The 15,024-nt window shown below is 38.8% G+C and overlaps 1 protein-coding gene across 2 annotated transcripts; it reads right to left on the reverse strand.

The window, feature by feature from the left end:
• Positions 1–1,772: 1,772 nt before the first annotated feature.
• LOC102312639 (protein shisa-5) lies at positions 1,773–8,522 on the reverse strand. Of its 2 annotated transcripts, none has more exons than XM_005932277.2 (4): positions 8,410–8,522; positions 6,987–7,132; positions 2,509–2,736; positions 1,773–2,198 (listed from the first exon to the last, which is right to left on the reverse strand). In XM_005932277.2, exons 2-4 carry the CDS (start codon positions 7,084–7,086, stop codon positions 2,029–2,031), a joined length of 498 nt encoding a protein of 165 aa, XP_005932339.1. In that variant the 5' UTR covers positions 7,087–7,132; positions 8,410–8,522; the 3' UTR covers positions 1,773–2,028. The 2 variants fall into 2 exon arrangements, with proteins under 2 accessions (XP_005932339.1, XP_042080887.1); XM_042224953.1 differs by lacking the exon at positions 8,410–8,522 and adding an exon at positions 7,752–8,398.
• Between the last annotated feature and the right edge of the window lie 6,502 nt (positions 8,523–15,024).

The raw sequence follows: 15,024 nt of genomic DNA on the forward strand, positions 1-15,024 counted from the left end.
CCATGCACAGCCGACGTACCCTCTGAAACCTCTGGACCAGCAGCAGCCTGATGCACCACCTGCTAGCACAGCCTTCCAACCTCAGACTGCACCACCACCCTAGGCTGGATAGTGCACATATAAGTGCCTCAATCAGCGTTTGTGAACTCGGCTGAATTGGAAGTATGTACTTCGAATCAAGAGCTAGACTAACTTGGTATTTGTAGGAATGTTATGGTGCATTTTAATAGTTTCTAAGTAAAAGTATTAAAATTAGTTTTTTACTGTACTGTGTAAGTTCATGGGAACAAAATGAAAGTGTGTGAGTTTTATCACTGGAGGATTTATGCTGGAAAGTCAACCACTCATAGTTTAAAAAAAATCAAAATCAACTTAATTAACATCAACAATATTGTTTTTTATAATAATACAAGTATGTTGCACACATTAAATAGAAGAAACCATTGTGCCTTCCAGGCACATTACCTGCGAAAGCATGTGCGTAATTTACATTGCCTCCAAATATACGTTTCTGCTTTCTAACTGTAAATAACTGTCATCGTGAATGCTGTTGACTCAAATGATCCAAAATGGTTTGGGGTGCCTTTTTAAAAAAATAAATGCTTATTTCTGACGTTCTCACAACACGAACTCTTTTATCTTTGATGTTGTTTGAACTTATTAAAATTTATACAAGTGGACTTTTGTTTATGTGCTGTTTCATTTCTAATTTTGTGTAAAAAGAGGGGAAAAAAGAAAATGACTTGAAAAATCATTAGCACAAAATAGCTCGGTCACGCTTCTTACTGAGAAAAAGCGTTTGTAGGTAGTCATTTGTAAGAATGCCTTTATTTTGCATAGATTTTGCTTTTACAATTTCAGCTGAAACACCATCCGGGGCGATCGTGGCTCAAGAGTTGGGAGTTCGCCTTGTAATCGGAAGGTTGCCGGTCCGGCTTGGACAGTCCCGGTCGTTGTGTCCTTGGGCAAGACTCTTCACCCGTTACCTACTGGTGGTGGTCAGAGGGCCCGTGCCGCCAGTGTCCGGCAGCCTCACCTCTGTTAGTGCGCCCCAGGGTGGCTGTGGCTACGACGTAGCTTACCATCACCAGTGTGTGAATGGGTGGATGACTGGTTGTGTAAAGCGCTATACAAATACAGGCCATTTACCAGACAGCACACCATGCACATTCTCTAAAATGTTTTCATGTATCACTTAGGTACTGTAGAATATCCCCAAGACTGTTAGGCTACAGTACAACATCTGTTAAATCTGTGTTCAGTAACATCACAGAAACAGAAACTGGTGATCACACACTCACCGCCCATTTTTGAACAGACTTGGCAAGGTGCTGCATTCCTCTGAGACTTTGGCCCATATTGACACAATGGCGTCACACAGTTGCTACAAATTCATCCCAAAGGTCTTCTGTTGGGTGGAGATCTGGTGACTGTGGAGACCATATAAATACACAAAACTCCAGGATCATTTTTGTCTTTATATGGGGACTATGCAGATGAATAGAGCTGCCACCGCCACTAGAGGACCCCCAAACTGCATGTTCAACCTCAATATATTTTGGGAGTTTGAAAATGACCTGTCTTTATTTGTAGCTGGCTCTATAGCCACGTCACGTGTTTAGTGAAGCACTTCTATGACTAAAAATTAAATTTAGGTTAAAAAAAAAATCAAGCTTCAATGATACAGAGACTGTGTCCTGTGTAATCATTTTTTTGTTAGCACTTTGAGACTTTTTTCAAGAGAAATATCAAAGTCTTTGTATTGTTTTAAATGTGATCTTTATGTTATTTGCATATCACTGCATTCAGTAATTGTTTACATTTTGCACAGCGTTTCCAACCATTTTGGAAATGAGGCTATAAGATGGGGAAAAAAATAAACGCCTTAGCAGGGAAGTCTTCTGTCCATGTGAACACAAAAAAACATAACAAACAACAACTTTCCCTGTGTGCAAGGCTTAGTTTGTCAAATTGAATTAAATAATGAATTAACAACAGGTGGTCAAATTTTTCTGTCTGATTGATACACTAAGTATCCAGCCTATATGGCAGAACAAATTCCTGGTTGTTTGCCGAGCTGGCGAGGAAGTCTGAGCTGTCAGTTAGAGCATTGGACTGTGGCTGGGCTGGAGGCTTTGAAGGGCACTCTGGCTGGCTGGAAGATTGGTTGATTGGTTGCAGAGGATAGGTGGGACCAACTGGAAAAAGAGAAGTTGGCATGAGATTAAAAATGCCATAAGATCTGTAATGTAAGAATCAATATTATCTAGCAGCAATGTCCACTCTAGTGTCTGATTACAGTTACTCAGAAGAGCAGAAAATGCAAAATAACTCTGCAGACCTTTGACACCATTTACTCAAGGTTGGTGTGCAGTGCATTTCTGCAAGAACTCTGTGTAAGCCTTGCAGCATTCAACAAACTGATTGCTTAGAATAATAATAAATCATTAAAAAACATATTTTAGATCGATCGATCGATCGATAGATAGTGTTCAAATCCACACTCACTTGCATCCTGATACGATGGTGGTGGCGTAAATGGCTGTTCATGGCTGAGTGGTATGGTCATGAGCACAGCTTGATTGCCAGGCATAGCTGGGTAACCAGGGTGCCCTGGTACTGGCTGGTAGGGCACTCTCTGATAGGACTGAGGGGGTACTGGGTACTGAGGGTACTGCTGTGGATACTGCTGAGGTGTGGCAGTGACCAAGGTGTGGGTAGCAGCAGCCACCTCAGCTGTAAGCAAACAAATAACAATACATGAGAAATGTGGTACTTCTAAGTTATTTATAGCTTGGGTTGTTTTATGTGAATTGAATAATACAGCTATGATCTGAATTATTCAGGTGTGAGGGGGGAAAATTGCTTCCATAAACATTCTTCAACACTCACAGAAATAAAGATGATGAAAGACTGTTTAAAATTCTACTAATTTTATATCCTGTTTATGTTTTTAAAATCTGTTTATATCCAGTTCTTCTTGTACACATTAGGAGTTAAATGCATGGAACAAAGGTCAAGGAAACAGAAATCTCAGCTTTTGTTCTGACTATGAATACAGCCCTCAGATTAATAAATTATAAATGATTAATGTAAACATATGCAACTCATGTCAGGTTAAATCCTCATAATATAATAATATCAGACATACACAGCAAATACATGCTAGCTTTACTATGTTTGGCAGCGTCAAAGATTGAAAAATTTGGGGAAAAGGCCGCTGTGATGGGACAAAATTATCTCAAAAGAAATTCCGCTATTCTTTCTTTTTGTATCCAGGAGGACACAAATATATGAAAAATCAACAAACATAAAGAAACTCCAGTTGTTTAATGTCAGAAAGACAACAGCATTGTTTAGGAAAAAGCACTCACAGATCAAGTGTTATGCACTTAATGAGACAAATGATACCACTTCTCCCACTGGAGTAAATAACATGTATTGAAGGATGAACAAAAGTATTTAAAAAGGCCTGGGACTCTTTTTGGACTTCCTAAAAAACTTGGAAGTGAAAGAGATAACTTATGGATAGATGTTTAATGACCCGGCAGTATTTACTTTTGTTATATGTTCTAAACCAACTCAGAACCTTCTTTTTTGATTCCCACCACCCTCTGAAACACAAACTCAGGGTAATCAGGCAGAAAAGATTCCCTCTGAGCCAGAAGGGAAAGAAAAGAAACACATGGGTACAGAAAGTTCTTAAAACATGTGGTTATAACAACAGAAATAATCACATTACAAACAGAACAACACTGTCATTCCTTATGTAGCAGGTTTATCAGAGAAACTGCAAGCATGACATCCCAGTGCACTTCAAATCAAGCCTCACCCTCAGACAAAAACAGATTGATCCCAAGGGCAAGACTCCAAAACACAAGCTAAACAACATAGTGTACGCTGTGCAGTGCAGCGAGGAGTGGAGAAATCAAACAGCCACTGCATAAATGCATGGCACAAAATAAAAGAGACACCTCAACAGTACAAGACTCTGCATCTAAAGGTCAAAGGTCACTCTTTTGAGGATGCCAGTGTTGACATGCTGCACAGAGAAGACAGATGGTTTGAAAGATGAGTGAAAGAGGCCATCTACGTCCGCTGTGAGCGACCATCTTTGAACAGAGTGGGTGGCTTACAAAACCAAACTCTGCCACCCGCAGTGCAGTTTTGACATCCCTTCTACGCGCTTCAACCCTGACATCTTGCATCAGGTGACCTCAGTAAACCACATGACAGGGTGAGGCAAGGTCTCATAGTGCTTTCACCCGAAACCTCTGGTGATAACGATGGAAACCTTTTTTACACCTTTGCTCATGTGATGATGCACATGATTAATAGTGGGTCAACAACCGTCCTGAGGGGCACCACCACCAGAGTTACCTGCTCCACCTTTTGGTTTTAGAACTGAAGAATCCTCTTGGATGAGAGCGGAAACGTCTTCACAAAACAGTTTGGAAAACTTTCTTTCCAAGCCCCTTGGACTACTGTGACCAGGATGACTGAGATCCTGCACAACCAAACGTGTTTTTGTCTTTATGATTATGTAGTTTTGAAGTATGTAGACTGGTATAGGATTGCATATTTTAATTTAAAGCCGATTGTTTGATTAATAGAAAGAAGAATATGTTAGTTAACATGGAATATCAGTTCCTGACGCTTACAGACAAAACAAACCCATTTGAATTTTCACAATCTAAATAAGCTCTCTGAAACATAAATTAAGGATTTATCATTTATATATTCACATCAAATAAGCTATTTAGACCTTATGAATTGATCTACAGTTCAAAATGTATTGTATACTCTTATTAGGAGGGAATTCACATTATGAAGACATACAATAAGAACATCATGTAAGGGTTAAGTGTGTAGAGAATCAGAGAAACACTGGGGATTCTTTATTATCATACTCAAAATATGAATTCATCTGTGTTTAAGTACAGTGAAAATGAAAGCATGAACCAAGAAAACAAAACTGGTGGGAAAAGAGGTTGTTTTCAACACAACATCAGTCATCACAACCACTTCCTGTAAATAACATTTATTGCCTAGTTAAGAAAGTTAAGAGTTTCAAGGTTACAAATATATTAATGTATGAGGCAAACATTTCGAAAAGCTCATAACAAAGAAGAATTCATCACATTTTGTTATGTTCTAAAGCTGTGAAGATTTTTAAATAGCCTTGTTTGCTGATGGACATCTACACATAAATATCGACTAAGATCAACTCTTATGTGTTATCTTAAAGAATGAACAGCAAAAGTTTAACAGCGGGGCAGAAGAAACAAGATGCTCAAGACAAACTGGAACGTCTGCTGCTCAGAGGCAGAGCTGTTCATTCTTTGCACTGACCACAATTCATTTGCAGGAGCATTAAAAAAGAAACAGCAGAAACCACAACTAAGCATAGCACACAGTGTGTTCACACCTGTCATTTCTATTTATATTCTGGGAAAAATAAATAAAGCTCACTATGGAGGGTTTATAGTGAATGCAGCATCAATGCTAGCTCAGTGGGTGTTTTAATAAACCAAAGTGAAAATGTTCTATCGTTTTGTTGCTTTCAGTGGAAATACTGAAGTCAACATTGGTTCCAATTTCCCCACACAGTCTCTGGCAATTTACTTCCTTAAAAAAACAGCCACAAATCACAAATTTCCATTTCTTTTTTTTTTTTTAATTTCATCTGTTAGTTCACATCTGAATTTTATTCAGAATTTTTCAGAATTTGAGAGAAAATAGTGAATTTTTCAGGATGACTTTCAGTAATTACTGAGTGTGGTGATTACAGGATGAACAGATATAAACGGCAGTTTCCATATTTCCCATAGGTATAAAATAAGTGTATGATGAACTGAATTATTGGTTGTGGTATTTTGATGACATTTAACAGAAGAAGGGAAAAAAATAGACACGCACAACAAACGACTGCTGCACCCACACAGCTGTTTTGAAGCACCATAAGAGGTCACTGAAAAAGCAAAGGTTTAGTCAAAAAAGAACCTTAATGTCAAATGAGGAACTTCACAGCTCAGCAAAGTTAGCAAATCCTCTGTATGTATGTTATTACCCTCTGTATGATGCTGTGATTTTGACACGTTAGATCAGTTTGTGCTCTGTGTCTCAGTTCTTGTGTTTCTTGTCAGAGCAAACCTCTGCAGTAATGAAAGTCATGTGGTGGGTGAGCCAACAGACTTCAAGGGTAGCGTTTCAACCCTGTTCTCATGCAGGTGACCTACAAATGTGCAACAGCACATTGCTCAACATCTTCACCTGCGTACAAGCTGTCGATAACTATTAATAATAGGAGTGATGTGGGTCAGGGTGAGCTTGTTCTCAGAGTTTGCAGACATACTTCATCTGTTTGAGTGTGACTGATATTTCAGTTTTGTGTATATTTTATCATGCAGAAAGGATGTAAAATCCAGTATCTCCTTTATTTTTCAGTGTTTGACTCGTTTTTTCTGACATGGTGCTATTCACTAACTGAGAACATTCCTCCATTCAAAGGAACTGGGCTGCCATTTTTATACAACTAGTACTGGTTTCTTTACTACTTGTCACTTGTTGTGCTTAAATACTGTTCTTTAACATAAAATTAAGTGACTCCTTACATGTTTCAGATCATAACTGACGTGGTTTGAAATAGTTCTCGACTTAGTCTGGTCCTGAATTATATGAGCAGATTTCCTAAAGGAAAATTTGAGGGACTCAACCTTATGGATGGTTGGGGGGGTTTGGAAAGACCCCAAGTTGCTCTCTGATGCAATTGGGTGCGATGGTTCATGCGTACACTGGCATGCCTACCTTTGTTTTTATGACAGCGCAGACCTGTTCGCAGAGACTTTACATCACAATGCTCAATGCATCTCCAGCCATCCATGTTAACATCCACAGCAGAGCGTAATCAATGCTTAACAAATTCCCTACCACACATACACGTCCACACAAAAGAAAGTATCAGCTGTTGGCCATGGAGTACTTACAGTTTGGATTGCCAGCGCTCCTGCACAGACAGCTGCAGGTGAAGAAACAGCACCAGAAGACAATGCCGAGTATAACGTAGAGTAAGTTAAAGTCATTCATGACAGCAATAACAGGGAGAAGTGGAAGTGTATGATGGGAGTTCAACCTGAAAAGAAAACAAAGAAATTATTGTGCAAAACATTAAACAGAAGAAGAAATTGTTACATTGAAAAGAGTCATATTTTAACCAGCTAACAGTTTGTATAGGGGTGGTGTCAGTGTGTGCTCCTTCCTCAGTCCAGTCCTGTATGATCTTCTGACAAGATCTGCTTAATATCCTGAAAGTTGAAGGCTTGTACTCCTTATACTTTTGTTTTGATTCTTGCCTGGCTGACTGTCGCATAGTTTGTTCTCACTTTTCATTTTGACTCCTACAAGATCCCTTTAAATATTACTGGGAAAGGCACTTTCCCCCCCTGACTTTTATGGAGGCCCTCTTTAGTAGCCTGGAGAATAACAGTGTGCAATTTTCAGTACTTCCAAGCACAATGAAATGACAATAGTTGAAATAGCACAACCTGCACTAGATAGAGGTTGCTACATGCAAACAAAAAACTAAATTCAATGTATTTTAAGTCATATCAAGGCCAGGAGGAACCCTGTCAATCCTCCAGCAGGCATGTAGAGACACATAGTTTAGGAAAGTTAGCGATAATGTGGGAAACAATCGAACAAACAACAAACCCCCACCACCAACAACAAAAACAACAACTCTGTGGCTCAACCTTTAGGTGGACTTCAGGTTTCACGTCCTGTTTCTCAACACCAATCGGAGTTTACAACACGCATGCACACACACACCTCTCTGTTCCTCTGCTGTAATTGCACATAGAGAAAAAGGGGGAAAGGGAACCATTTAAAAGAGAAATGATTTACCTTACACGACTGTCTTAAGGGTGATTTATTATCGATTGCAGGATAAAATAGAAAAATAAACAAAGTTGCTATTTTTTTTTTCTTGTTCGACTTGACAAAGTGCTCCTCGTTAAAAAAAACAAAAACAAAAAAAAACATACATTTAAAGGACAGGAGATGGAAATATCATATAAAAGAATTAGTTATTAGTTATGACGATTCACTGCTCAGCGTTGGTTTTAAGAGGTTGTTGATTCAACTTGAGTTCCGTTTCAGAGGCTGTGGTTCTGAGCGCTGCTGAACTGCACACAGAAAAGTAAGGTGGAAACCCCCCCCCCAATGTTATAGTGTTAGTGAAAGGTTTAAAACACAAACGGTAACGTTAAAAAAAATAACCTCACTGGCATCGCACCAATAACGGACTGCTTTTATTTTCGGTTTTAAGCCAACATCACAGACTGCATGAGACAGATGAGCTGATGCTGACAAGAAGAACAAGTGTTTACAAATTTATATGATCAAACTTACCGGATACACAAGGGGACAGGATCACACACAAAGCCAGCAATGACAGTTTTAGGGAAGTCTGGTCAGGAACTACTGCTGCAAAGATCTTCTAAATGTGCCACCTTGCTCAGTTCATGTCCCAGCCCACTTTTTTCATTCACAGACTATTTATATTCATGATCTATAAGTACGTCTTTATACACGGTCTTTATGAACAACAATGAGGTCACTGGGGACCGGACGTCGGTATTTATTTCATTTTTCATCTTTAATATAATAATAATAGTAATAATAAAGATAATTATTATTATTATTACTGAAAACAAGACAGTAAGAATTGGTAGGCTGCTAATCGATTACTAATCGGCTTTTATTTTGAAAATACTCTTCAGCGCGGTTTGCGGAACCGCACCGGAGCGACTGGGCCACTTTTATTTCAAGATAGGAAAGAAAGAAAGAAAGAAAGAAAGAAAGAAAGAAAGAAAGAAAGAAAGAAAGAAAGAAAGAAAGAAAGAAAGAAAGAAAGAAAGAAAGAAAGAAAGAAATAACATAAAAAAGATAGCTAAGCTTGTATTAAATTTTCACTTTAAGGATATTCCACGAAAGAAAGTCAAGACAAACACAAAATGAGTTGTCACAGCCGATTTATCAGTGCAAAGCCCTCTGGGTTAACCAAAGAGCCTCAGGGTAAATTCTCAAAAATGCTAAACGTGAGCGGAAAATATTTGGGGGAGAATTATTTATTTATTTATTTATTTATTTATTTATTTGGGGGGGGGGGGGTGTAAGTTGAAAGACGCAGTCAGTTGATTTCAATAATTATCACACAACACACAACAGGGGGTAAATTACAGAATTGAACACATCCAATAAGGGAGCGAGTGATGTCCTAACAGCAATAATACAGTGTAATCAGCACCCAATTTAAGATAAACGAGAGGAGGCTTATTTTGTCAAACTGTTTTTATATGTGCTGGTAGGCGAAAAACAACTTGAGGTTTTAAGGAAAATGAATCCAGAATAAACCCTCAGTGATGAATGTTTCACTCTTTGTTTCCAACAGACTTAGAAGGTAATCCACACAAATACAGAGGGGAAAAGGTTCAAGGCACTTCAAAGGTTTTTCTAGGAACTATAGGTGACACCACAAGAAAACAAATAAACTTTTCTTCAATGAAAAAAATAATTTTCATAATAAAAGAATATAACAAAATAATAAAAGAAGTTATTAAACTTCACAATCATCGCCACACTGCAGTAAGTTACACGATCTTTTTTTCTCACTTAAACAACTGAAAATAAAGTGCTCTGCTACTGGAAAGAGATTGAAAAGAAGTTTCTGTAAAACCAACTGAGATACTTTACCTTAACAAACAAAAACAAGTGTTATTGTTCTCACTGATGCAGCTGTACTGTCCCAGCATTTCTACCTTTAGCCACTAAAATACATGAACCAAGTTACTCTGCAGTTTCTCATCTTCATTCCAATTCTGCCATTTGTGCCAAATATGTTGAATCATTTATGTGTCTGGTTGTGGCACTGTGACTATTAAGTCTAGGGTAGAACAAACTCAGGGTCGCATGCAGAGCTCGTTAGGAAGTCGGTGCTATCCAGTAGACCGTTGTACTCATGCACAATACCCTCTGAAGGGTACAGTGGATCGCTGGGGATGGACACAGTCTGGCTGGAAGGCATCAGGTGGAGTGTACCAACTGGGAAAAGAAAGAGAACTTAGCGTGAGACCACAGTCACACTAAAAATAAATTTAACAGCAAGAATAAGTAAAATATTACACAGCAGCAATTTGAACCTTAGCATTAGATGACAAATATTCTGAAGAGAAAGAAACTACAATATTGTGTCTTAATCTGCAAACTTAATATAATGTGTTTTCACTGTAGGTCAGTGTGCTTTTGTGCAACTCTTAATCTTTGTTCAATAATTTGCAGATCTATTTGAGAATGCACCACTCTTAAAGTAACAAATTAGCTTCAATATCAGAAAGTTATGCATTCATTTTAAGAGTTATTATCTTTAATTGAAAGAAAAGTTGTCCTAATTTAGATTCAGTCAAATTCAAAAACATGTTGAATTTTGCTCTAATTTGTGTCATGTTTCTTTTTCATCGTTTCTGTGTTCGGCAGGACACTGATTACACTGCGTTGCACCCAAGTTTCTCTGCTCTGCAGTGAGTCAACAGAGTCTGGATGCCTGTAGAAAAGCTGACATCAATATTTCACTTATCCATACTAATATATTTTGGACACACTAACTTGTTTCCTCATACGATGGTGGTGGTTTTTGTGGGAATGGTTGTTCATGGTTTGGTGATGTGGTCATGAGCTCTGCTGGTGTTGGCTGGTAGGAGGCTCTCTGGTGGGAATGAGAGGTTTGAGTAGCGGTAGCCACCTCAGCTGTAAGCATACAAGTAACAAGAGATAAGAAATGTTACAGCTTTGGCCGTTGTACATGAAATGAAGGAGTGCAGCTATAAGTATCACCTGTTAGTGGTGATGGAGTACTTACACTCTTCTCCATTGGCAGCAATCTTGCACAAGTAGCTGCAGAAGCTGATAAAGAATGACAAGATACCAACGAGAAAGACGTAGTACATTTCACTCATGACAGCAGTGGTAGCAGGAAATGGATGTGTAGGAACAGTGTTCAGTCTGAAAAGGCAACAAAGAAATAATTATCTAATGCAAAAACAAAACAGAAGAAAATGTTGGGATTTATTGTTCAGCAAATCAAATTGAGGCAAAGCATAGCGACCAGAGTATGATTAAAAACCAGTAAGACCAGAGAATACACAAAAATTCAGCAGTCATATTTAAATCAAGTAACAGTTTATATAGGGGGGTGTGCGTAATCCTTTAGGCAGTTCTGACAGCATCTGCTTAATGTCCCAATTGTTGAAGTCCTTTGCTGTACTCCTTTTGTTCTGATCTTCACCTGCCTCGCTGACTGTAGCATAGTTTTTCTCACTTTCGATTTTGACTCCTACAAGGCGCATTTTTCCACCCTCGAAATTTCTGATTATTTCAGATAAAATAATAAGCAGTTGTTTAATTCAGATCAGATCAGAGCAGACGCACGTTGGCTTTATGGAGTTGTTAATTAAGCTCGAGTTTCGTTTCAGAGGCTGTGGTTCTGGGTGCTGTTTAACTGTACGTAAAGGGTGACTGAAACAAACTAATGTTAGAGAGTTAATGGAAGGTTTTTGTTTTTTTAAGTAACCTCATTGATATCGTCCTATAGCCGTCAGGGTTTTTTTTTTTGTTTTTAATTAAATGTTATTTTCGGTTTGAAGCCAAAATCACAGACTGCATGCCGAAACACGCAGTCCGATATGTGATGCTGATAAGAACACCTACACAGAGTTAAATATTTAAACTCACCGGATACACGATGGGACGGGAGCACATCCAGAGCCAACACGTCTTAGAGGAAGGGGTCTGATCTGAACCCCTTAACGCGAAACTACTTGCTGTAGATCTTCCACACACGTGGCCTCCACACTGAATGCATATTCCAGCCCACTGACAGCCTTCTTCCATTCACAGACAATTTACAATCATGATCTATAAGCACATCTTTTCTTATGAACATGGCAATAACAGTGAGGTCACAGAAGTCTGTTTGTTTATTTATTGTCGAATTAAAATCAAGACAGTAAAAATTGGCATGTTAACAATTAGTTTTTGACGCTTTAGATGGCTTTTACTTTGAAAATTCTCGACGGCAAGTTTGGCGAAACCGCACAGGTTCGAAACTCCGACACTTTTATTTCATAAGAGGAAAAAAACATATTGATAGTAAGTTTAATCGATCGTAATTTATTTGCTACTTCAAAGGTATTCCGTGCCAGAAAATCAATAACGACAAAATGAGTTTTCACAACTCTCATAATAATATTTAGGGCAGATTTATTAATCTGGTTTGGTTTACCAGCCAGAGCTGGACTGGCAAACTGGCAAACCTGCAATCTACCAGTTTCCGGCGCCCCGATGGGTAAGTGTATTTTTAATTATTTTTGTTGTCAATATCACTACACAGGCTAAGGTACAGGATGTACAGTACAGGGAGTGCAGAATTATTAGGCAAGTTGTATTTTTGAGGAATAATTTTATTATTGAACAACAACCATGTTCTCAATGAACCCAAAAAACTCATTAATATCAAAGCTGAATGTTTTTGGAAGTAGTTTTTAGTTTGTTTTTAGTTTTAGCTATTTTAGGGGGATATCTGTGTGTGCAGGTGACTATTACTGTGCATAATTATTAGGCAACTTAACAAAAAACAAATATATACCCATTTCAATTATTTATTTTTACCAGTGAAACCAATATAACATCTCCACATTCACAAATATACATTTCTGACATTCAAAAACAAAACAAAAACAAATCAGCGACCAATATAGCCACCTTTCTTTGCAAGGACACTCAAAAGCCTGCCATCCATGGATTCTGTCAGTGTTTTGATCTGTTCACCATCAACATTGCGTGCAGCAGCAACCACAGCCTCCCAGACACTGTTCAGAGAGGTGTACTGTTTTCCCTCCTTGTAAATCTCACATTTGATGATGGACCACAGGTTCTCAATGGGGTTCAGATCAGGTGAACAAGGAGGCCATGTCATTAGTTTTTCTTCTTTTATACCCTTTCTTGCCAGCCACGCTGTGGAGTACTTGGACGCGTGTGATGGAGCATTGTCCTGCATGAAAATCATGTTTTTCTTGAAGGATGCAGACTTCTTCCTGTACCACTGCTTGAAGAAGGTGTCTTCCAGAAACTGGCAGTAGGACTGGGAGTTGAGCTTGACTCCATCCTCAACCCGAAAAGGCCCCACAAGCTCATCTTTGATGATACCAGCCCAAACCAGTACTCCACCTCCACCTTGCTGGCGTCTGAGTCGGACTGGAGCTCTCTGCCCTTTACCAATCCAGCCACGGGCCCATCCATCTGGCCCATCAAGACTCACTCTCATTTCATCAGTCCATAAAACCTTAGAAAAACCAGTCTTGAGATATTTCTTGGCCCAGTCTTGACGTTTCAGCTTGTGTGTCTTGTTCAGTGGTGGTCGTCTTTCAGCCTTTCTTACCTTGGCCATGTCTCTGAGTATTGCACACCTTGTGCTTTTGGGCACTCCAGTGATGTTGCAGCTCTGAAATATGGCCAAACTGGTGGCAAGTGGCATCTTGGCAGCTGCACGCTTGACTTTTCTCAGTTCATGGGCAGTTATTTTGCGCCTTGGTTTTTCCACACGCTTCTTGCGACCCTGTTGACTATTTTGAATGAAACGCTTGATTGTTCGATGATCACGCTTCAGAAGCTTTGCAATTTTGAGACTGCTGCATCCCTCTGCAAGATATCTCACTATTTTTGACTTTTCTGAGCCTGTCAAGTCCTTCTTTTGACCCATTTTGCCAAAGGAAAGGACGTTGCCTAATAATTATGCACACCTGATATAGGGTGTTGATGTCATTAGACCACACCCCTTCTCATTACAGAGATGCACATCACCTAATATGCTTAATTGGTAGTAGGCTTTCGAGCCTATACAGCTTGGAGTAAGACAACATGCATGAAGAGGATGATGTGGACAAAATACTCATTTGCCTAATAATTCTGCACTCCCTGTAAAGGGAGACCGAAGGGCCGCTGCACACCTATCTATCCATGAGAAAATGTATATACAAAGGAGCAGTCAGTTCATTTCAATAATTACCTAGAGCATAAATTACAGATCCAGAAATCAGCTCACTCAATGGGGGAGCGTGTGATGTCCTAACAAAAATAATACAGTGTAAACGCATCTTTTACACACTGAAAACAACATGCATTAAAAAAGTGGAACTGTATGTGTTCAGGAAGTGTGAGTGATCAGCTGACCTGACATGAATGAAGAAAAAACCCTCAGTAATAAATGTTTGCACTCTTTGAATTCATTCACATGGGGCATGACTTACAAGGCAATGCACACAAATACACAGAGAAAAAGGGTTAACAGCACTTTGCAGGTCTGTAGTAAATTCATAGATAGCGATGAGACGATATCCACAGATACTAGAGACGCACTGTTTGACAACTGATTGTTTTTCTAAAATCTATAACTCAAACCGTATCCAATGTAAAAAAATATAATAAGAGACTATAATAAAATAATAACAAAAGTTATTAACTTCACAATGATTTTCTGTACAACCGCCTGACTTTAACGTCAGCTTCTTTAACGTGTTCATATTTATCTTGCATGTGCATCCATCGATGCATTTCTAATGAACACTGAAACACCTTCTAACAACTGGATCTGACTGTCAAGTACTTTCCCCGATAGAGAGTAAAGACAAGAGGGAGAGATCTTGAGGAATAAGGCCAAAGACAATTAGTGAGAAACAGTGACCTTATGTTTCAATTTTTCTAAATAACTTGAGCCACTAAAAACTGGTTTAAAGAATAAAATTGAAAATACATCAAGTTACACTGCTGTGTCTCATCTTCATTCAAAGTACATACTTCCATTTGAGCCAAATATTTTGCATCATGTTTGTGTCTGCTTGGGGCGCTATGACTATTAAGCCTAGCGTATAACAAATTCAGGGTCGCATGCAGTGCTGGTTAGGAAGTCTGTGC

Source organism: Haplochromis burtoni, unplaced genomic scaffold, assembly GCF_018398535.1.
Source record: "Haplochromis burtoni strain Fernald_Lab_line unplaced genomic scaffold, NCSU_Asbu1 Contig_156, whole genome shotgun sequence".
NCBI classification, from domain to species: domain Eukaryota; kingdom Metazoa; phylum Chordata; class Actinopteri; order Cichliformes; family Cichlidae; genus Haplochromis; species Haplochromis burtoni.

What these genes read in the sequence shown, in the direction of transcription:
- LOC102312639 (XM_005932277.2), bottom strand. Translation starts at nt 7,086, where the DNA reads ATGAATGACTTTAACTTACTCTACGTTATACTCGGCATTGTCTTCTGG. An exon ending in GAGCGCTGGCAATCCAAACT is followed by an intron (nt 2,737 to 6,986) that starts GTAAGTACTCCA and finishes GTTTGCTTACAG; the next exon opens with CTGAGGTGGCTGCTGCTACC. An exon ending in ACCATCGTATCAGGATGCAA is followed by an intron (nt 2,199 to 2,508) that starts GTGAGTGTGGAT and finishes CTCTTTTTCCAG; the next exon opens with TTGGTCCCACCTATCCTCTG.